This window comes from Phocoena phocoena, chromosome 13 (assembly GCF_963924675.1).
Source record: "Phocoena phocoena chromosome 13, mPhoPho1.1, whole genome shotgun sequence".
Classification (NCBI taxonomy): domain Eukaryota; kingdom Metazoa; phylum Chordata; class Mammalia; order Artiodactyla; family Phocoenidae; genus Phocoena; species Phocoena phocoena.
This window is the reverse complement of record NC_089231.1, coordinates 82,415,514-82,437,846: the sequence shown is the minus strand read 5'-3', so window position 1 is coordinate 82,437,846 and position 22,333 is coordinate 82,415,514. Positions and strand designations below refer to the sequence as shown.

At 49.4% G+C, this 22,333-nt stretch overlaps 1 protein-coding gene across 4 annotated transcripts in view; it reads left to right on the top strand.

Annotated features, from left to right (window-relative positions):
* Positions 1–22,333, top strand: part of CAMKK2 (calcium/calmodulin dependent protein kinase kinase 2) — a 59,751-nt gene that overhangs the window by 3,469 nt on the left and 33,949 nt on the right. For 2 of the 4 annotated variants that reach the window (XM_065890073.1, XM_065890075.1), the window contains exon 1: positions 18,326–18,778. In XM_065890073.1, the coding sequence (XP_065746145.1) occupies positions 18,326–18,778 (453 nt within the window). Of the gene's footprint in view, positions 1–18,260; positions 18,779–22,333 lie in introns of those variants that run through there. The other 2 variants (XM_065890074.1, XM_065890072.1) reach the window with 2 other exon arrangements.

The following is a 22,333-nucleotide window of genomic DNA, read 5'->3' as shown; positions in this document are numbered from 1 at the left end:
TTGTATTTAACCTCAAGCCGAGCCTGTGAGCTAGGTTTTTATCCTCATTTGACAGCTGATGAACCCAAAGACACTCATCCAAGGCTTACAGACCTGGTAACTAGCGAAGCTGGGATTTCAGTTAGGTCTGACTCCAAAGTCACTGCTTTCTACCGCAGTGTTGAAGGTAAACAAATGTTTCAGTGTGGTATCTATCTGTATTCCGGGAATGAATAACTCTATTGGCAAGTCAATGCAGGAGTGAAAAGTAAAGACTAAAGAAGACACGGTGGCTGAGCATCAAATAAGTGGAAGAGTCCTTGCTGTAGGAGCTCAGAGAGGGGAGAGGTCAAGGAGGGCCTAGTCACAGCATTTCAGGAAATTCTTCCAGACAGAAGTGGGTCTGGGGCTTGAGTTTGGATTTGAATGGACACTTTCTTAACCTTTCTCACATAACTGGCTTCTTTACATAGCTGTATGTATCAACATATCTAAGTGTCTGCCTGTGTTAGCTACAGTGTTCTAATAAAACAGGCAATTTAGTAACAATGTAAACATATAGAATTGCACATTTTAATAAGCAACAGGAAATGATCAGTATCTATTTTGGTTTCTTTAAAGCAGGGGTTGCCAGACTTTTGCCCAGGGGCTGAGTCTGGCATGCCACCTATTTTTATGTGGCCCACTAGCTAACAATGGTTTATACATTTTTAAATGGTTGAAGAAAAATCAAAATAATATTTTGTGACATGTGAGAAATACATGAAGTTCAACTTTCAGTGTCTGTAAATATTTACTGGAACACAGCCGTGCCCATTCACTTATTTTTGTCTGTGGCTGCTAGAATGGCAGAGTTGAGTAGTTGCAACAGAGACAGTATGGCTTGCAAAGCCTAAAATTGTTACTATCTGGCCCTTTACAGAAAAAGTTAGCCGACCCCTGTCACAGAGTCAGACCTGTTCAAAATGCTCCCCATCAGCCACAATAAATATATTTTTTGGAGAAAATAGAAAAATATAGAAAAATACAGAACTCTGCATCTGCTAGTCAGAATTGACTGTTGTTAATTAACCTTGTGCCATTTGCTTCAAATCCATTTACCAGTAAAAGGCATAAAACTTTACAACATTCCTTATGCTCCCCATCTCTATTCTTCCTTGTCTCTGTGGCAGACTGTCATTTGCACTCATCCCCTTTGACTTTTAAAGCCGTTGTATGGAAGCTTTGGTCTGTGAACAGTATAGACTGTATTCTGCAACCTACTCTTTTACTCAGCACCTTGTTTTGGGCTCTCCCCATGTCTGTACAAACAGATATGATGCATTCACTTAAACTATTGCGTCATATCCCATCAAATGGCTATAACACGTTTCATTGATCCATTCCCCTGATGAACATTTAAGACAGTTGTTCCCAGGTTTTTACTATTACCAACACATGCTTCCATGTTGAAAAACATCGGAAGGGGCGGTCATCTTAGCGGAACACTCTGAATTGCTTGTGAGCGCCCCTGCAGCATGAAAGGGACTTTGAACCTTTAATTAATTTGGCCCTTGACTCAGGACTGAGCTTTGCAACCACCCAAGGACTGCGGCGTCAGGCAGCCCTTGTGAGGTCTTCTTTCGCCCCTCCTCCGAGTGCTGTTACCCAGCTGGGACACTAAACACACTCTAAGGGCTCCAGCAAAGTAGGGCGGCAAAGGGGTAGAACGTTTGGGAAGAATAGGATGTATGTCACAAAAAGCATCTAAGTAGTCTTCAGGAAAGCCAGAACTTCATTGGGTTTCCTGTAGTTTGGTACATCCGGGTGGAGGGGGCGCTGGGAAAGGAACACAGTTCCCAGCCTTTAGGGCGAGCCCCGAACAGCGGTCTCTGGGGAGGCAGGTGCGGAAGAGGGTTTCCGCGAATGGGTGGTGACCCAAAATCCAGGCCGCATCCACCGCCGGGCGCCTGGTGCAGGGGCAGCAGCCAGGAGAAAGGAGCTGAGCCTCGAGGCGGGGCCCCGGGTGACTCGCAGGCTTGGGAGGGGCAGCAGCCGGGAGACGGGAGCCGGGCCTCGAGGCGGGGCTACGGGTGACTCGCAGGCTTGGGGAACTTCCCGCAGCTCAGACGCCGCCCTGCAGTCCCTGCATTTGACTAAACAAAGCGAGCGCAGCTGGCGCGTCCGGCCTGCCCGAGGGTGCCCCGGCCGCTGTGGGGAGAACCGGGGCAGGTGACGCCGCGGGCGGGGGCAAAGTTACAGCGCAGCCTCCCGCGCTTCTGCGCCCCAGCAAGGTCTCTGTCCTCCTCGCGGGTCCGCTACCTCTTCCGACCCCGCTCCCGTTCCGGCCTCAGTTCCCCCCGCTCAGCCTCCTCCCCTTTCTTCTCCCTTCCCTCTGCCGCGCCGCTACTTTCGTCTCCGCCGCTCCCGCCTCCCTCCCCTCCCCGGCGCGGGGCCGAGCCCTCGGGGGCGCGCGGCGGGCGCGGGCGGCTCCGTGCCGAGGTTCCCAGCGGCAGCAGCCAATCTTTGCGCAGCCCGCGGCAGCGTCGCGCCCGAGCCCGAACCCCGCGGTTCCTCCCGCCCCCGCCCCCCGCGCGCCCGCCGGGGCCGCGGAGAGGAGCGCGCGGCCGTGCCGAGCCCAGCAGAGCTGAGCCGGGGGCGCAGAGCGCGGGAGGCGGCGGTGGCGGCGGCGTGGAGCCCAGGTGAGCTGGCGGGAGCTGGGCCGCGGGCAGGGGACGCAGCCGCTGCAGACCCGGAGCCCTCGCCCTCTCAGGGTGCGGAACCACGGCCAGGATTGCAGACAAAGCCCTGAGGCCGGCTCCAGGTTCCCAACACCTAGGGGACCCCACGTGCGCCGCCCCACGCCCTGCCACGTGGGGACGCGGCCCCCGGCGCCCCTTCCCCCGCGTCCTCGGGGCACCGGGGTCCTGGGGGTGGCCCCCTCGACTGGGCCGCGCCCGGCCCGGGGTGGCAGGGTCGGTCCCGGAGTTTGGAACCATTGTTACCGGGGGCCGGGGCAGTCAAGGATCTTGGAGGCGGCCTAGGCCCACCCCCTCGCGTTTGACAGGTGGGGAAAGCTAGGGCGCGCAGGCGAGGAGAGGGCAAACGGACTTTGCGCACCCCCGTCCCCGCTCCCCTCTTGTCTTGGAGGCACACCTGGCCCGTGGTGGGTTGGACACCTGGCGGCAGGACCCTAGACCAGCAGCTGTGGGACCGGGGTCCCTTAGCCTCGCCTCAGTCGGCCCTCTGCCCCCGCCCCCTTCTCTCAGCCGGAACCTCACTGGCTTGGTCCTTTTGACCTAAATTCACCTCGGGGCCGCTGCCTACTGTGAACGCGGAGAGCTGCCTTCACCGGCACCCTCCGCCTGACTCTTGGGCTCGTGGGGATGCTGGGCTCGGCCCCGCTCAGCGTTGGGTCTTGGTGCCTGGGGTGCCACACGTTCCAGCCTTGAGCTTTTCCTGGCTTCCCCACCCCCTGCACTGACCAGTTTGGGAAGCGGGGTGTTTTCACAGCTCTGCCAGCGGCCCTGCTTCTCTCACTTGGCGCTGAAGAGATTGCACCGAAGCCCCTCCTATCTCCCCGCGAAGGTTGGGGCAGAGGGATGGTGCTTGGGGGGCGGGGATCTCAGTGCCATCAGTAAGAGGGGCATGCTGGCCTGGGGTGAGGCAACTTTTACCTTCCTCAGTCTGGAAGTCCCACAGTCCTGGAGACAGAAACTTCTTGTGCCTTAGAGCTTTGCTGTCATTTACCACTCCCCCTCCCCTGGCTCTGCCCCCAGGAGAGAGAGTAAGATAGCTCTGTCCGGAAAGACTCCCTTGTTCCTAGGGGGAGGCAGGGGCAGCAACAAGGGTAGGCCTTTGGGGGAGATAGCCCTCCCCCCCCCCCAAACCACCTCACAAAAGCATACACTTTAAGAATAAACAGTGTGCATGCTATGCAAAATGCAGCTTCATGGTGGGTCCTGTAACTTCTTTTCAGATTGCTGGTCTGAAACTCTTCCTGTATAGAAAGCAGCCATTTGTAGGGAAAGCACACAATGTGTTTTTGTAATAAAAAGTAATAGCCATCATTTGATGGGCCCCTAACTTGGATAATAATAATAATGTTCATAACTTTTATTGAGTTCTGTGTGTTAGATATTGTGCTATGTGTTGCAGGCATTATCCCATTTACTGCCTACCAAAGTCCTGTGACGCAGAGATTTTTATCTCCATTGGAGAAATGAGGAAATTGAGGCTAAAAACAATCCTGCCATATTGCTAGGAGTTAGCCCATTTTATAGAAGGACTCAGAGAGGTTAAATTACTTGTCCAGGATCACACAGCCAACCCAGGCATGTCAGGTCTTAAAGCCTTTGCAGTTTACCACCTGTTTTAGAGCAGAGGCCTTTGCAAGGCTGCCCTCAGTTCCTGGGGAGCCCACAAATGTTTGCTAAAACAACCTAAGGAGCCATGGTGGTGTGGCTGATCAACGTGGGCTTGTGTTTGTTTCCAGGTTGTTAGTGGGCTGGTAGACAAATATATTCACTAATAACTATGCAGTAGTTCTCATCGGGGGTGGTTCCACCTTCCTGGTGAGCGTTTGGAGAAGTGTGGGGCGAATTTCGATTGTCAAAATGATGCTGAGCACTCCTGACTTTTGCTAGGCGGGAGCTGGGGATGGCACATATCCTGCAAGCAGGCCAGATTCACAGCAGGCGTGAAGAATTACCCTGCCCTGGATGCCAGCAGTGCTCCTGTTGAGAAATACCAGGAGGAATAAGCGCTGTGGGAGTGAGGAAGCAAAGGGCAGTGGGGGTTCTGGAGAAATCCTTTGTGGCAGGTGTGAATCCAGGAGGCTTCCTGAAGGAGGTATCGTTTGTACTGAATTTTGAAGGATGGGCTGAAAAGTGGAGATTGGATGGGAGTAGGAGGGGAAGGGACTAGGATGGGATGACCTAGCAGAGGGAACTTTCTGGAGTGACCCGGAATGCCCTCCTTGAGAACTGCATCCAAGATGGGCTGGTGGGTGGGGAAGCACCTCTCTCAGGAGGAAGGGATGGGCGGGAGGGCCAGGCCAAGCCCGTTTTCAAGGCTTTTGGGCTCAGATTTTAAAGTAGGCCGCAGAATCACCCTTACCTCATCATGAGCCCGTTTTATGGAAGGGCTTGGAGAAGCTAAATAGCTCGTTCAGGATCACTTGTGACCTCCGCAACATGCCTTCTTCTGGTGGTTGTGGGAAGCATATGGTTCCCATTTCCTTTCCTGATCCCGGGGATTTCGGGCAAATGCTATTTCAGTTTTTCCTTCTGGTCAGAGGGCCTTGTTTTGCTATTTTTTGCAGATGTTTTGCTTTCCCAGTAGCTCCTCCTCTTTGGACTGGGTTAGAGAGCCCAGATGTGGGGTTCACTGGCTCCATGGTGCTGCAGTGGCCTTCAGCCTCACTTCTGTGCCTTCTTTCCTGGAAGACTGAGGAAATTGCATTTCCCTTTTGGAAGTGACTTTTCTTCTTTCAGGCTGTGCTTGTTACAACTTTACTGACCTGTTAGCAACATGTGACCTTTTGTGTCTGGCTTTCATTGAGCATGATATTTTCAAGGTTCACCCATGTTGTAGAATATATCAGTGCTTCCTTTCTATGACCGGATAATATTCCCATGTATGGATATACCACATTTTGCTTATCCATTCATCTTTTGATGGACATTTGGGTTGTTTCTGCCATAAGAGCTTCTTAAGGCCACTTTGACCATTCCTTTGTCTCCACAGCCCCCAACTAATAAACCTCTGGGCACAAAACACTGTGTTGTCACTGAATTTGCAGGGGGAGGGTGATGGAAGGAAGGTTCTCCAAAATCAATTGGAGACGAGCTTCCTGGAACAAGGTTTCCGAGACTCCCTTAACGCCACTCCCACCTGCTCCTCCACGAGAATCCTAGCTTCCGTCTTAGCCCATCGCCTCCCAGATCACTTCACAGGTATTACCAGTGTGATTTTCAGGGAGAGCCTGGATTTCATTCAGTTTCATTCTTTTCTGTCATGATTTGTTAAATGTGGGTCCCATGTGATTTTATTGGTATATATTTTGTGAGACCTTTTTCCAGGTTAGTAAATCCATAAAGTGGAGAGGGCCTCACCAGACAGTTGGTGCTTGAACCCTGTGGCCAGGCATGGAGTCGACTCAGTCTCCTGATAGCTTTGCCAGGAATGCCCTCCAAGGATGTGGAAATGGAGCAGCGTGAAAACTGAACTAGGAGGAAGTCTAGAAAATTCCAGCCCCTCAACCGCTCCCATGTGATGGCTGGGAAAAGTGGAGGGCAGAGAGGAAGGGAGAACGTGGTCTTTTTAAAGAGAGCATCGTCTATGAGCCATGTTGTGTGCTGGGCAATTTTTTTTTTTTTTTTTTTTTTTGCGGTACGCGGGCCTGTCACTGCTGCGGCCTCTCCCACTGCGGAGCACAGGCTCCGGACGCGCAGGCTCAGCGGCCATGGCTCACGGGCCCAGCCGCTCCGCGGCATGTGGGATCTTCCCGGACCGGGGCACGAACCCGCGTCCCCTGCATCGGCAGGCGGACTCCCATCCACTGTGCCACCAGGGAAGCCCACGTGCTGGGCACTTTTATAGAAGATTGACTCTACAGCTGCCCTTTAGGTAGGTTGCTGCAGCTTCATTTTACAGCTGAGAAAATCAAGGCCCAAGTCCCCTGAGATCTGTCTAGTTTCCTGACATACCTTCTAATCCTGAGCTCTCATGTCTCCCTCGGCCTCCTTATGATGCCAAACGATGCCCATTTTCTCATGGAGTGGAATCCACATTCTCCAGGAGGTTATGGTGTGGAAATAATTTCCAAATGCTTGTGCTCTCAGGAAAATAAGATTTTGAATGATTATTTTTTCTTTCTTCCCTGATTGGATCCCTTCCCCGACAAAACCAAAAAGAGGGGCATATTTAAAAGGAGGTAAGCGCTGTTAGACTTCATAGGGAAGACCTCTGGCTCTGGCATTCCCTGCTGGGGCAGCTAGTGACCAAAATGGTGAAGGAACTATTTTAGCTGTCAGTGTTTTCAGTTTCAGTCATGGGCGTAGTGTTGCTGCTGAATTTCCCCCCTCAATTATGAACCATTTTAAGGATAGACAAAAAACCCAAAGTTTTGTTTTGTTTTTGACTGGCTCATGGTTTTGGCTGGCTGGAAGGAGAACCAGGAGGTGATGGAAACGGGACAGAGCAGGCCGCTGGCTCTGGAACCCTGATGATCTTTCATTGAACCCACACTTTTGGGAGGGGCTGGTGACAAGCCGTGCCCTGGGAACCGAGGAACACTGGGACTTGGTCCTTGTCCCTTAGGAGCTCTTGGGTGAGGGGTCTGGAACTGTTGGGGATCGCTTTGGAAAAGATGAACAATTCTAGCATTTTTCCCTTTTGAAAAGGAGAGAAAGAACATTGGGAGAGTCTGTTGTGCCCTTACCCTCACCCCATCCTGAAAGCTGCTGAGCGACTATTTTTATATTGTCCCTTTTTATCCCTTTGGCTTCTGTAAATAGTTGAGAGATGGCGGTTGCAGAGATAAAAATGCTAATTCCAACCTGGAGAGGAGCGACTGATGGCCCCCCAAGGAAATGGGGGGAGAGGCCAAGGTCTTGCCCCTCTGCTTGGGCATGAGGTAGGAAGTGAGTGGGAGTGGGTGGGGAAGGGACATTGTGGGAGGTGGCTGAGATAAGCCTCTGCTGGAGAAGTTTAAATGGGGAACCAGTGGTTTGGGTGGTGGGCAGGGTGTGGAGGAAAGGACACCTCCCTTATGGGTTTCTAAAGCTACTTTGGAATTTTGCCGTTAAGGCCTCTGGCAGAAAGAGATTTTATTTAGATTCTTCCCAGACAGTTCTCCTGCCCTCTGGGTACAGGTGTCTAGGACAGGGTTGGACCCCGAGAGCCAGCTCCCAGCCCCTCTTTGGCCCTTCCTGGGGTTGCTTTGTGCTGGAGGCTGGGGAGGGAACAGCTAGATTTAGCATCACCTCCAAACAGCAGGGAAGAAGGAGGAGAAGGGCTGTGAGTGGGCGAGGCCCGGATGCCTGTGGATTCCCAGCCAGCCCCCTCCCTCTGATTTGTCAAGCTACAGAATGTTGGAGTCAAAGTCTTTTTCTTTTCATTAAAAATTGAAATTTCAGTTGTTTCCCAGCCTCTTCCTTAGGTTCAGTGAAAGACTGGGATGGATTCAGTAGGAGAAGAGGAAGGAAGTATGATGGTCCCCACCTCCCTTTTCTAAATACCCCCAACACCCACACCCACACTCACCCATTCACACTTACTAGCTCTTCAAGGCAGGGGCCTCCTGTGCATACCTGGTTTTAGGTACCGGGTGTGTGATGCGGGCCGCTTCTCCGTGATACTTCATGATTGACCCAACAGTAGCTGCCTAGGAACTCTTAAGGCAGTGGAGCTTCTTGCTCCGCCAGCATCCAGGGCCGAAGGGGACACTGCAGGGGTCAGGGGTCATGCCCTGGCCTAGCCTAGAACCTGCTGGGCTGCCCGGGAGAGGTCATCTCACCTCCCTGGGTCTCAGCCACTCCTTCTGGAGCCCTAGTGCGTTGATTATGAAAGCTGTGAGAGTGTGTGCAAAATTCTTCTGACACAAATAAGCAAGGATGCGAAATTATATGCACACTTTGCTTTTAATTTTGTAGAAAGTGGTGCATATGGATAAGAATTAGAAGGGAAGATGAAAAGAGTTAAGTTGGCAGGTTGTGATTAGAAACAAAAATTTTATTTTAATATAAATTAAAGCCAATTGAGGGGCTTGAATTTGATAGCCGTTGAAGTGCTTTCTTGGCAACAGCTTCTGTTTAGGGAGCATTTGCTGTGTGCAGGGGCCTGTGTGGTGGGTGAGGTAGGTATTGTTATCCTCAAGGTCACCAGCTAAGGAGAAGGGCTGTACCCCTGATCACGATGTGCCCACCTTTCTAGGAGCCTTTGATTTCACACCTGTGCCCTCCCAAACTGCTGTGTGATTTGGGGCAAGTCCCTCAGACTCTCTGTGCCTCAGTTTCCTCATTGGTGAGATCATGATAATAGTAACTAACTCATAAGTTTATTGTGATGGTTAAATGAGGTGATACATGCAAGGTGCTTAGAATAGCGCCTGGCACTTGGCCAGCAATAAAGAAGACTAGTCACCACTGTTACTATCTACAACTACTATGGCTGCCACTGTAGTGATGTGATTCTTGTGTTAAAAGTACTAGTCAGTTTCTTCCCTTCATTTCATCCTATTCTTAAGCCCTTTCCTTCCCTGTTTTTGATTTTTTTCTTTTAAAATTAAAAAAAAAGAAAGAAATTAAAAATGAGTTTGGAAGTTCTTGTTTCTGCCAAACCATCAAGGTGAAGGCTGTCAGGGGAGTTGCAGCTGCCTGACAGTTTCGCCTGGTTGGGAGCCTTAAGGTGTAGGCAACTTATCATCTGGCAGGGAGCTTAGTGGAAAAGCTTTTCTGTCAGTCAGCTCTGTGTCATCTGTCCGTTAGGACCTTTGATTGTAAATGACAGAAAACCAACTGCAAACTAACTTAAGCAAACATGGGAATTTATTGGCTCATGTAGTTTAAAAACTCCTGGGGTAGGTGGGCTTCAGGCATGGCTGGATCGAGGTGCCCATGCAGTGTCTCCAGTTTTAGTTCTTTTCTATCTGTTGGCTCTCTTCTCTCTCTGTCAACTTCATTCTAAGGCAGGGTTCTCCCAAGCTCCTGGTAACTCTAGAAGTACATCTTCATTGCTCTGTGTGCCACAGAAAGAGACATTCTTAATGCTTCCACAAAATCCTAGAATAAAACTTAGTAGACTGACTTGGGTCACACATCTACTCTTTTTTTTTTTTTAATAAATTTGTTTATTTTTGGCTGCGTTGGGTCTTTGTTGCTGCATGCGGGCTTTTCTCTGGTTGTGGCGAGGGAGGGTTACTCTTCGTTGCCATGCGCAAGCTTCTCATTGCGGTGGCTTCTCTTATTGCAGAGCACTGGCTCTAGGCGTGTGGGCTTCAGTAGTTGTGGTACACGGGCTCAGTAGTTGTGGCTCGCAGGCTCTAGAGTGTAGACTCAGTAGTTGTGGTGCACAGGCTTAGTTGCTCCACGGCATGTAGGATCTTCCCAGGCTAGGGCTCGAACCCGTGTCCCCTGCACTGGCAGGCAGATTCTTAACCACTGCGCCACCAGGGAAGCCCCACACATCTACTCCTGAAACAATCACTTGACCAGGGCAATCAATGCCCAGTTAACCAGACTTGAGTCATAGTGGAACCCCTGAAGTTGATGGCACGGACAGCTCCATGGAGTCACCTTTCACACAGAAGGATGGGTTCCAGACATAAATCAGGCTGCTGTTATCAGACTAAAGGAACATAGAGTCTAGTCCAGCTAAAGAAAGCATCTGACCTTCTGAGTGGCCTTGGGATGAATGAAATAAACAATGACCTCTAGCCAATATTTACTGAGTGCTGGCAGTGTTCTAGAAAGTTCTAGGTCCTGGAGTCCAGCAGTAAACAAAAAGGCAAAGGCACGGCTCTCACAAGTTAAGTCAAATCGATGTCTCTGTGCCCATGCACGTCTTTCCTGAATGCTGTAGGACACTGAGCCTTCACACTCTCCCCTCTCACACAGGTTGGAGCCAGAGGAATGGGCTAGATATTCCCCTTTGTTAGAGATTTTGGCTCAGCCTGGACTTCATTCCGGATACAACATGTGGACATTGCAAGGCTGTACCTGTAATTTTTAGCCCCTTTCTGAAAAACTCAGACCAGTTTTAGCTCTACTTGGAACCACTGCATAACTTTGGACAAATTAGTAAACCTGGGCTTCCCTGGTGGCGCAGTGGTTGGGAGTCCGCCTGCCGATACAGGGGACACGGGCTCGTGCCCCAGTCCGGGAGGATCCCACGTGCCGCGGAGCGGCTGGGACCATGGGCCCATGGGCCCGTGAGCCCGTGAGCCATGGCCACTAAGCCTGCGCGTCCGGAGCCTGTGCTCCGCAATGGGAGAGGCCACAACAGTGAGAAGCCCACGTACTGCAAAAAAAAAAAAAAAAAAAAAAAAATTAGTAAACCTTTCTGACCCTTCATTTTCTTATTGGTGAAATGAAATTGTTGGAACAGGTGACCACTGATATTATAGCACTAATATCCAGTGCATCTCAAAGTAGGGCCTGTAGGGGTGAGATAGGTCATGAGAGGTAGAAAAGGGAAGGACATGTAATAGGACACTCAGCCTGTCCTTGGCGCTGGGGAGATGAGGGGAAGCAGTGAGGACTGTGGCACGCCGGCGAGCATATCTCCTGTCCAAAGCTTCAGGGAGTTGTTACCAGGAGTGAATACAGGTCCAGTGCTAACAGTGTCCAGTTCTTCAAGAGACTCTGGAAATTTTGATTTTTATCTGAACTCTCCTGGCTCTGAAATGTTGGCATCTCATTCAAATAGTTTTAAATACAGTGTAGGCCAAGCAAAATACATCGGTGGCCAGATGTCACGCGATAGGGACTGTTTGCTCCAGGGACTGTGATGGGATGGGGTCTGTGCACATTAAAGCCAGCAACTGTCAGAGTTCCCCGGTGGCCCAGTGGTTAGGACTTGGTGCTCTCACTGCCGAGGGACTGGGTTCAATCCCTGGTTGGGGAACTAAGATCCTGCAAGCCTTGCAGTGTGGCACAGATAGATAGATAGATAAAATAAAGCCAGCACTATCCCTCGTGCCCTCTGCCAAGGAAGGGCCCTTGTCTCTGGGGAGACAATCAGTTTCAGTGCCTCTAAACTAAAGAATATGCAAGGAAAGACAGTTGTAAGAGTCTGTGTCACTGAATTTGATACGACTGCTTATTTGGGCCAAGGCCCCGCATCTGGAATATTCCAGCTGGTGTCAAGCCTCAGCACTGCATCGGCTGTACAACTGAGCCTCCCAGGTCTCCCACTTAAGTATTGGGAAACACCCTCTGAATCCGTGGCCCCTGGGGCAGCAGGCTTCTGTGGTTGGGAGGGGAGCTGTGTTAGTTTGCTAGGATTGCCTGGACAAAGTACCGCTAACTGGGCAGCTTAAACCACAGAAATGTATTATCTCACAGTTCTGGAGGCCAGAAGTCTGAGACCAAGGTGTTGGTAGGGTCGGTTCCTTCCAGGGGTCATGAAGGAGAATCTGGTCCGTGTCTGTCTCCTGGCGTCTGATGGCTGCTGACAATCTGGCGTTCCTTGGCTTGTAGGTGCAGGACCCCAACCTCTGCCTTCACGTTCTCATGGTGTTCTCCCTGTGTGCAGGTCTGTCCAGGTTTCCCCCTTTTTATAAGGACACCAGTCATATTGCATTAGGACTCCAGCATATCTTTTTTGGAGGCCACAATTCCACAACCCATAACAGGTGCCGAGTGGGGTCCCTATGGCTTTGCCTGGGACACCCCTCCTGCTCTCATCAGCTTCCTACAAAGAAAGCTCTTGTGCTCTGGCCCCTCCAGCATGCCCATCCACCCTCACCCCTTTCCCAACCTCGTTCAATCCCAGGAGTCTTCTTTCTGTTCTCTCCGCTCTCCCACCTCTTTCCTGCTGCGAGGCCTTCTCAGAATGTGTTTCCTCCTCCTGGAGCAAGTTCCCGCCCCCTTAGCACCTACTCACCCTGTAGGTCTCAGCCTAAATATAATTTCCCCAAGTGAGGCCTTCCTTGACTCACCCCCTCCCATTCAGATCTCCCCTGGGTCCCTGTGTTGTTCTTTTTTATCTCATCCTGGTTTTCTCCTCCAGTTTGTGCTTATAGAGTCACTTGTGCCCCTACTTTTCAGAAATCACATCTGTTTTGTTTATCTGGCACATAGTAGGTCCCCAGTAATAACTTGTGGAAAGAAGAAATGGGTGAGTGGGTTTCCTTTAGCACCTCCCCGGGCCTCAGTTTCCCCAGGTGAGAGAAGATGTGGCTGGCCAAGCCTGTTATCCCAGGGAGGACATTGTCCCTGGCCTTGGCAGGATCCTCACAGCTATTTTGGGCCTCTTTGTTGTCCTGTGTTGCCCGGGACCTCAGGGGACCATGCAAAGGGTGTATCATGGGTCAGGGCATGTCACGGGCCCACTCACTGGCTACTTGCTGTGCTGCAGCTCCTGTGGTGGTGGCGGCTCGGCATCTGGTCAGCAGGCGCAGGTTGGAAAATGCCCCCAGGATATGGGAACGTGTTTCCTGGAGGCTGCTGGCACTTGGCTTCCTGGCAGAGGAATGAGCGCTCCTTCGTTCTGGCCTGGAGCCGGGTTTATCTGCTCCAGGAAGGGTCTGGTCCTCCATGGAGCTGCCTGTGAGAGGGGAGGGAGGGGAGGCAGGGCTGCCAGCCAAGGGGAGGCTTCAGGGCCTGGGGAAGGAACCACATATTGGGGCAGGAGGCTCGGGGAGGGGGCTTTTGGAATTTCATCAAACCTCGGCCCCCCCAAAACTGAATGCTTAGCTGTCCCTCCCTCTCAGAGGGCCTGTGAGGATTAAATGACCCAGGCAGAGCTGTTCCAATGTTTGGTGAAGAAATGCTCAGTTGGATGTTAGCTGTTATAATGCAAACCATTGTCTTTTTGTATGATTTTTCTTCTCCTGGGAGTGTTGGTGGCTTTCAACAGATCCTTAAAAGGTGTGTGACCTCATACGATCTGTGACCTCAGAAACGGTCAGATTCTGGCTTGGACTCTGTGGGGTCAGTGGTGCTGATTGGCCAAGTCCTTACCTGCCAGGCCTGCTGCAGACCAGTGAGGGGCCTCCAGGTGGCCTCGAGGCACTGAGGTCTGTGTCCCTTGGGGCTCTTTCCTGAGACCTGAACACACCTATCCCTCCAGCACAGGGGCCCACACCTCTGCCTCAGAGCCAGCCGGTGCATTTTTTCTCTCCTTTCTCCTCCAGGCCTCAAGGGCCAAGGCACGGAGCCAGACGCCAGCTCGTCAAGGAGACTGATTAAATGCAGCTTTGCCGGGGGTGGATGGCTTGGTGTCCTTGGCCTGGAGTGGCGATCGATAAGCAATTGTTTTTCTGTTGGCAAGAAGAAAAATTCTCCATTAACTGTCTCAGGTGCTGCCAGACTAGTTTTCTTTTCAGGAACTCTGCAGCCATGTCAGAGGTGGCTCTGGGAGGGAGGACGGGCCAGTGGAGGGGAGGCAGGCCCACGCTCCCAGGGCTACAGAACACACACAGGAGGAGGAACATTCTGGAGCATAGCCTGGCAGGTAGTAGGCATTCAGGAAGTATTTGTTGAAAGAAGAGCTTTTTGAGCACTTAACCATGCATCAGACATGAATACTGAGTTCTTAGTTCAGTTAGTCCTCATGACTCTTGGGTGAGTGCCCATTTTATAGAAGAGAAAACTGAGGCTGCGGCCCCAGGCAGTCGAACTTCAGGGACCCTGCTTTTCCCCTCCTGGGAAATAAGGATTATAAAAAGGATATGTAAAGGAACGGCAGCTGAGACTGTGGAGAACATTGAACTTGGGTTGTATTCTTTCACGGACGAGGAAGCCAAGACAGGGACACATTTAATGATTTCTTTCTCAGATACAGTCAGAGTGGGATAAGGGATTAGGAGATAGAGCCAACTGCTCGCTCCCTCTGCCTCGTGCCCCGGAGGTAGCACTCGGGCCTGAACATCCTAACTCCCATTGTGGTTATGGTTACTTTCCTTTAAAAATTCATTTCTGAATAGTTACTCTTTGCACACTTACTTTTACAAAAATAAAAGTGAATACAGTGAAAGTTAAGTCCCTCTCACCCTGCCTCCCCCCCACTTCTGCAAACCAGTTGTCTTCTCTTGAGGCCACTCTTATCATTTTCTTGTGTATCTTTCCAGGAATATGCTCTGCATGTGATTATGTACGCACGTATGGCCCTTTTCCCCCTATGCCAACAGCAGTATCCGAATGCCTTGGTTTTTTCCATGTAACAGTGTGTCTTGGAGCTAATTCACATTAGGATGTACAGAGTCACCTCTTTTAAAATAAATGCATGATTTTCTCCTGGGCTACGTGTACCTCATTTTATTTACTCAGTCCCCTGTGGATAGTCATTTCAAACCACACTACCAAAATAATTTTGTACGTATATCATTTTTTTATGTGTGAGATTGTCTTTAAGGTAAATACTCCCAGGTGCAGAATTGGTAAGTCAAAGGTATGTGCATTTGGAATTTTGTTAGATATTGGTGAATTTCCCTTCATAAAGTTGATACTAATTCATACGGCTCATAGCCTCATCAAAATACTGCTGTTATTATATTTTTTGTCTTTGCCAATCCGATAGTTGGAAAAAAGATATTTCATTGTAGCTTTATTATTATTATTTTGGTAAAATATACATAACATAAAACTTACGATTTTAACCACTTTTCGATGTACAATTCAATGGCACTATTTACATATGGACTGTTGTGCAGCCATCACCACTGTCCATTTCCAGAACTTTTTCATCACCCCAAATAGAAACTCTGTACCCCTTAAGCAATGACTCGCTGCTCCCCTCTCCCCCGGTCTCTTCTGGTAACCTTTATTCTAAACTTTCTGGCTCTATGAATTTGCCTGTTCTATAAGTGAAGCCATACAGTATTTGTCCTTTAATATTTGGCGTGTTTCACTTCGCATGTTTTCAAGGCTCATCCATGTTGTAGCATGTGTCAGAACTTTATTCCTTTTTATAGCTGAATAGTGTTCTGTTGTATAAATAGACCACATTCTGTGTATCTATTCTTCCATTGATGGAAACTTGGGACATTTCAACCTTTTGGCTATTGTGAATAATGCTGCTGTGAACATGGGTGTATAAGTATCTGTTTGAATCCCTGCTTTCAGTTCTTTTGGGGATATATATATATATATATATATATATATATATATACACACCTAGAAGAGGAATTGCTGAGTCAAATGATAATTCTACATTTAACTTTTTGAGGAGCCACCAAACCATTTCGTTGTAGTTTGAATTTGCACTTCTCTTACTATAACTGAGGCTGAGCATCTTGTCACATGACTGGGTACTTTGTTATTCCTTTACACTGTACTCTGTGTTCAAAAATTGTGCCATGTCCGGGCTGGCATGCTGCTGTTAGTTCCTTAGTGCCTTTCCCATTGATCTTTCCCTGCTCCACAAGGGACCCCATCTGCCCACGTCATGGTCCAGATTGCATACATAGAAGCTATTCCGTAAATACTTATTGCAGGACTGTCGCAAGAGGGCGGGTAGCATTTCTCTGCCCCTCAACCAAGCCCTCCAGGAAGCACTGGCTTTCTGCTCCCATCTTTACTTTCCTCTGTATCCCCCCACTGCCACCCAGTGTCTTAAAGAGATATCATTTTACTCATTCATAAAATCTCTCTACTCAGCTCGCACTGTTTTCCTGGCACCTTTGTGACGTGGGTGATCAGCACAGAGCTGCCACTGTCTGCATCTGTGGATATACTCCCTGAATTCCAGTGGTACCTGTGACATTTGTCCAGCAGAATTTGTCAAACATACAAACCAAAGGTTAATATTCTGTCCCAGAGACAGAAGGAATTGACAGTCTAAGGGAGTGTGTCAATCTTTTTTTTTAAATCACATAACATAAAATTAACTATTTAAAAATGTACAAATCAGTGGCTGGCATTTAGTCCATTCACAGTGTTGTGCAACCACCGTCTCTATCTAGTTCCAGAATATTTTCATCACTCCAAAAGGAGACCCCATACCTATTGACAGTCATTCCCCTTTTCCCCCAACACCTCCCCAGCCCTAGGCAACCACTAATCTACTTTCTGTCTGTATGCATTTGCCTATTTAAAAAATTTCATACAGGGAAATTCCCTGGCTGTCCAGTGGTTAGGACTCTGCGCTTCCACTGCAGGGGGCACGGGTTCGATCCCTTGTTGGGGAACTAAGATCCTGCAAGCCACGTGACATGGCCAAAAAAAAAAATTTCATATAAATAGGATTATACACATGTGCCCTTTTGTGTCTGGCATCTTTCACTTAGCATCGTGTTTTTGAGGTTCATGCAGTTTGTAGCCTGTGTCGGTTCTTCATTCCTTTCTAGTCATATTCTATTGTGTGGACAGACCACATTTTGCTTATCCATTCATCTGTCCGTGGACATGTAGGTTGTTTTTTCCCTTTTGGCTGTTGTGTATACCTAGGAACGGAATTGCTCAGTCATATGGTAATTCTCTGTTTAATTTGTTGAGGAACCGCCAAGCTGTTTGATGTTAACTTTTTTTAATCTCATATTTGCCTTACATCTTGCAAGTACTAGCTGGGGGCTGAACTAGGGAAACATTAGATAATAGATATGTCGAGCCTAGCTCCTCAGACGACACAGACTTCCCTGGCTCACACACTCTCTGCTGGTGTGACCCCTGACCCCCACTCCTCAGTTGAGAATCATTGGCCACGCCAGGCCAGGGGACTGGACTCCTGTGCTCATGGTCTTTGCATTTGGAGACCTGGACAAATCCCTCTCCCTCTCTTGAACCTCAGTTTCCCCATTTACAAAATGAGGGTATAATGGCAAACCAACAAGCTAGGGTGCTTGTGAAATTATCCTGAGGTGTGGAAGATATTTTATAAACTGTAAAGAGCTGTCTGAATCATTGCTATTGTGAAGTGATGCAGCCTAGAGGTCACCATGTGGAAGTGTTTCATTTGGCCTGCCCAGCATTTTAAAATATTTAAAATAATTGCTAATTAAAAAAAAAAAATCAAGAGATCTCACTTACCATCCTGGCTTTAGGGCTTCTCTTGAAAAAAAAAAAAAAAAGGGTTGGAGAGATAACCAGACAATTCTAGGCTCCAGTCCCTGTTTAACAACAATTGGCTTGAGCTGGAAGTAGCTGCCACCTTTGTAGGAGGCATGGGTGCTCTATTTTGGGGTTTTCTCATACTTGGTTTCTACAGGAATTGAATTTGGGATTCTTGTTTGTGTGACAAGGGGCTTTTAAGATGAGGAAATGTGAAACAACAGGGTCCTACTGTATAGCACAGGGAACTATATTCAATATCCTGTGATAAATCATAATGGAAAAGAATATAAAACAGAATGTATACGTATGTATAACTGAATCACTTTGCTATACAACAGAAACTAACACAGAGTTGTAAATCAACTATACATCAATTTAAAAAAGTGGATACGGTGAGGAAATGTGGAGTAAGCTCTTCTATATAGACGCAAAAGATTTCAGATCACACTGTGTTTTGCAAGATATTTTTTTCAAGGATGGCGACTCAAAGCAGGAATGAGGCACCAGTCTGGCCCAGCAGGAGAGACCCCCTTCCCTGCCCCTGCCGCACAGGATGGGGGCAGGTGACCCTTCCTCTCTCTGCAGGTGGCGCCGCTGCCGGATGGGAGTGCCCGGGCACGTGCGTGTCGCATGAGGTCGGCACATGCACCATGTCATCATGCGTCTCTAGCCAGCCCAGTAGCGACCGGGCCGCCCCCCAGGATGAGCTGGGGGGCGGGAGCGGCAACAGTAATAGCAGCGAAGGCCAGAAACCCTGTGAAGCCCTGCGGGGCCTCTCGTCCCTGAGCATCCATCTGGGCATGGAGTCCTTCATCGTGGTCACTGAGTGCGAGCCGGCCTGCGCTGTGGACAGCGGCCTGGCCCGGGACCGGCCCCTGGAGGCCCCTGGCGGAGAGGTCCCCCTCAACGTCTCCGGGTCCCAGGCCCGGCCCCACCTCTCCAGTCGCAAGCTCTCTCTGCAGGAGCGGTCCCTGCTGGATGCGAATGGGCGCTGCGTCTACCCGGCCCTGCCCCACTCGCCCGTGGGCTCTCCGCAGTCCTCGCCGCGGCTGCCCCGGAGGCCCACGGTGGAGTCGCACCACGTCTCCATCACCGGGTTGCAGGTATGTGAGCGGCGGCCCCTGGTGCCCTGCCCCGCGCCCGGAATGTCTCCGCGTTAGGTTGGGCTCCCCCAGAAGGATTCCAGCGCAACCAGTTGATTGGGGAGGTGACCCCAGGAAACCCAGGGAGACGTCAATAAAGGGTGCATGTTGGAGCCGGTTACCACTGTGGGCATCTGGGCCTCCACCTCTGGGCAGCCCTGGGAGACAGCGTAGGACACGAGCCCCAGAGTTATTCCACCTGGTGTAACAGGGCGGGCCTGTTACACCAACTGCTGGCAGTCCCTGAGTGTGGGCAGAGCATCTCGGGGACAGACAGAGCCTCTCACACAGAGATGCACGCGGTGGCAGTTGGAAGTTGTGCTGGGGACTCTGAAATGGGGATGGTGGGTCAGTGAGAGGCCTCGCACCCTGACAAACAGCACGGCCCCAGTTGCTGAGTGTTTGCCTTCCCAGGCACTGTCCTCAGCACTGCACCTGAACTTCTCACTTGATCTTTACCATAAACTTCTGGGAGGTGGGTTGGAACTCAGATCCCCAGCAGGGTTCACAGGGCCTGATCCGCCCCCGCCCCACCTGCTGCCCCATCTCCTACCTTTGTGCTGCCAACTCACAGAGCTCCGACCTTACCCACTTCTTTGTCTTCCTCATTCCCTCCGTTAGGCCTTTGCCCTTGCTGTTCCCTCTGCTTGGAACCACACCGTCCCCCGACCATCTTTGCAAGGACATCTCCATCTGGCTTCCAAGTCTCAACTCAAATATCACCTCCTCTGAAAGGCCTCTCATTCCACCCCCTCTAAGCAGCCTTCCATCCCTGTCTGTCCTGTTGCTCTGTTGACTTTCCTTCACAGCACTTGTCACCATCTGATTATCTGTGTGTTTGTTAAGTTGTTTATTGCCTGTTCCCCGCCACTGCCCCCGCCTCAGCTAGGATGTTAGGAACAGTCCTGTCCACCACAGAGTCCCCAGCACTGAGCACGCTGCCTGGCGCATAGTCGCTCAAAAATATTTGTTGAAGGAAGGAATACATTTTATTGGGGGATGCCTGGAAGTCAGGAATGGCTTTCTAAAGGGGCTGATATTTAACTACACACTGAGAGTTCACTGCAGGGGGTGAGCATGGCATGAGCAAGGGCCCCGAGGTAGAAGGCATGAGCCCATTTAAAAAAAATTGTTATTGTTGTTTCATCTCCTAGTTTATTAACTAGCCACAGGCCACCTAGGTGACAGAGGTAGTCTCATTCCACTAATATTTTAGTTTTAAAAGTATGATTATCATAACCTAACTAAGTACCAGCTATGTATACCAACGTATTCCTTTCCATAGAATTCAGGATAGGTCAGGGATTCAGTTAACTGGAGTGTGGGGCCCCAAATGGGGGGCACTGTGGAAACAGGGCTGGAGAGCGAGTTCGAGTTTGTATCTGTTAGAAATGAGTCAGCTTAGAGAAACAGACATCTCCCAACAACAGTGGCTTTAACACAATAGGATTTTTTTTTAACCATGTAAAATAAATCTAGAGCTAGGCATTGGGGATTGGTGTGGTAGTTGTGTTGTTGCTTTTGCCCTTAAAACCTCATGATCTCAAGATGGCTGCTGTGGCTCTAGCCTTCACAGCTCCATTCCAGGCAGGAAGAAGGAGCAGGGAAGAAAGGCAAAAGATGTCTGCCTCCTAAGTCAGTCCTCTTTCCTGGAAGCTCTACCCAGCAACTTCTGCTTATCTCCCACTAGCCAGAACACATGGCCACCTTAGCTGTAAGAGAAGCTGGGAAATGAAGTTTTCTAGCCTGGAATGTTGCCACACAGAGTACCACTTATAAGGAAGAAAGGAGAGACTGGTGTTTGGTGGGCAACTAGACAACTCTGCCAAGGTCAGAGCTTTAGAGGGTTTGAAGGTCAGGCTGTGAAGTCAGGACTTGACTCTGGAAGCAGCAGCGAGCTGGGGCTGATGTGGTCAGAGTGGATTCTTGGAAGATGAACTCAGCAGCATGTGGGGGCTATATTATGAGGCAATGAGACCCCTTAGGACAGCTCTGCAGGGCCCCACCTTTGCCTGTCACATCCCTTCAAGACTCAGGGGAATGAAAACAATACTGGAGAGAAACACAAAACAAACTAAAAAGTCCACCAGTGAGGTGAGAGCTCTGTGGGCCCGTTACACAGCAAGTCAAAGATGCAGGTCTGACATGGAACTAACTGCAGTCAAAGGAAGTTGAGAACTGATTTAGTGTGACACCGTCTATGCCTCCCCAACCCCATCCCAAAACAGTACTCTGTATTTTCTACAGATGCATGTATGTGTGCATTTACATAGAAAAAGGCCTAGAAGTTTATACACAAAACTGATATCAAGGTTCGGGGAGAGGGATAGAATTGGGGCATGGGAGGGGTTTCAAGGGAAATCTTGGGCTTCTCTGTAACACTTGAAGTTTTGCTTTCTATCGTGTTTCTTTTCCCAGTTTTACTTCTTGTATCACTTAACATGTTCAGCCTAACTATACTGAGGTGTAATTGAAGTGAAATAAACTGCTCATATTTCAGATGTGCAATAGGATCAGCTGTGATGTATGTATACATCCATAAAACCATCACCCCCATCAAGATCGCAGACATTTCCAGCACACCCAACAGCGCATCCCTCCCCCACCTCCCCTCTCCCAGGCAGCGGCTGACCTGCCTCTTTTCATTATAGATTAGCTTACAAGTTCTGGAATTTTATATAAGTGGAGTCATTTAGTATGCACTTTTTTTAGCTTAGCTTCTTTCATAGCATAATGATTTTGTGATTTATCCATATTTTTGCACATATTAGTAGTTCATGCCTTTTTATTGCTAAATAGTATTCCACTGTACAGCTATATACCATAGTTCGTTTATCCATTTACCTATTGATGGACATTTGGATTGTTTCCAGTTGTTGACTATTACTAATAAAGCTGTTGCGAACATTTGTATACAAGTCTTTGCATGGACACAAGTTTTCATTTCTTTTGAGTGAACACCTAGGTGTAGAATGGCTGGGTCATATGGGAAGTGCTTGTTAAGACACTGCCAAACTGTTTTCCAAAGAGGCTGCACCATTTTACATTCCAACTAGTAGCGTATGAAAGTTTCATTTGCCCTACATTCTGACAATACTTGGTTTGGTCTGTCTTTTTGATTTTAGCCAGTTTAGTGGGTGTGGCTTTAATTTGCATTTCCCTGACGAGTAATGATGTTGAGCATCTTTTCATGTGCTTATTGATCATTTGTGTACCTTCTTTGGAGAAATAGCTTATCAAATCTTTAGCCCATTTTTAATTGGGTTGTCTTTTTATTAATGAGTTGTAGGAGTTCTTTTTTATTTATTTATTTTTTAAAGTTTTTTTCTTTGTTTTGGTTACGTGGGGTCTTCATTGCTACGCTTGGGCTTTTCTCTAGTTGCGGCGAAGGGGGGCTACTCTTTGTTGCGGTACGCAGGCTTCTCATTGCGGTGGCTTCTCTTGTTGCGAAGCACGGGCTCTAGGTGCGCAGGCTCAGTAGTTGTGTCTTGTGGGCTCTAGAGTGCAGGCTCAGTA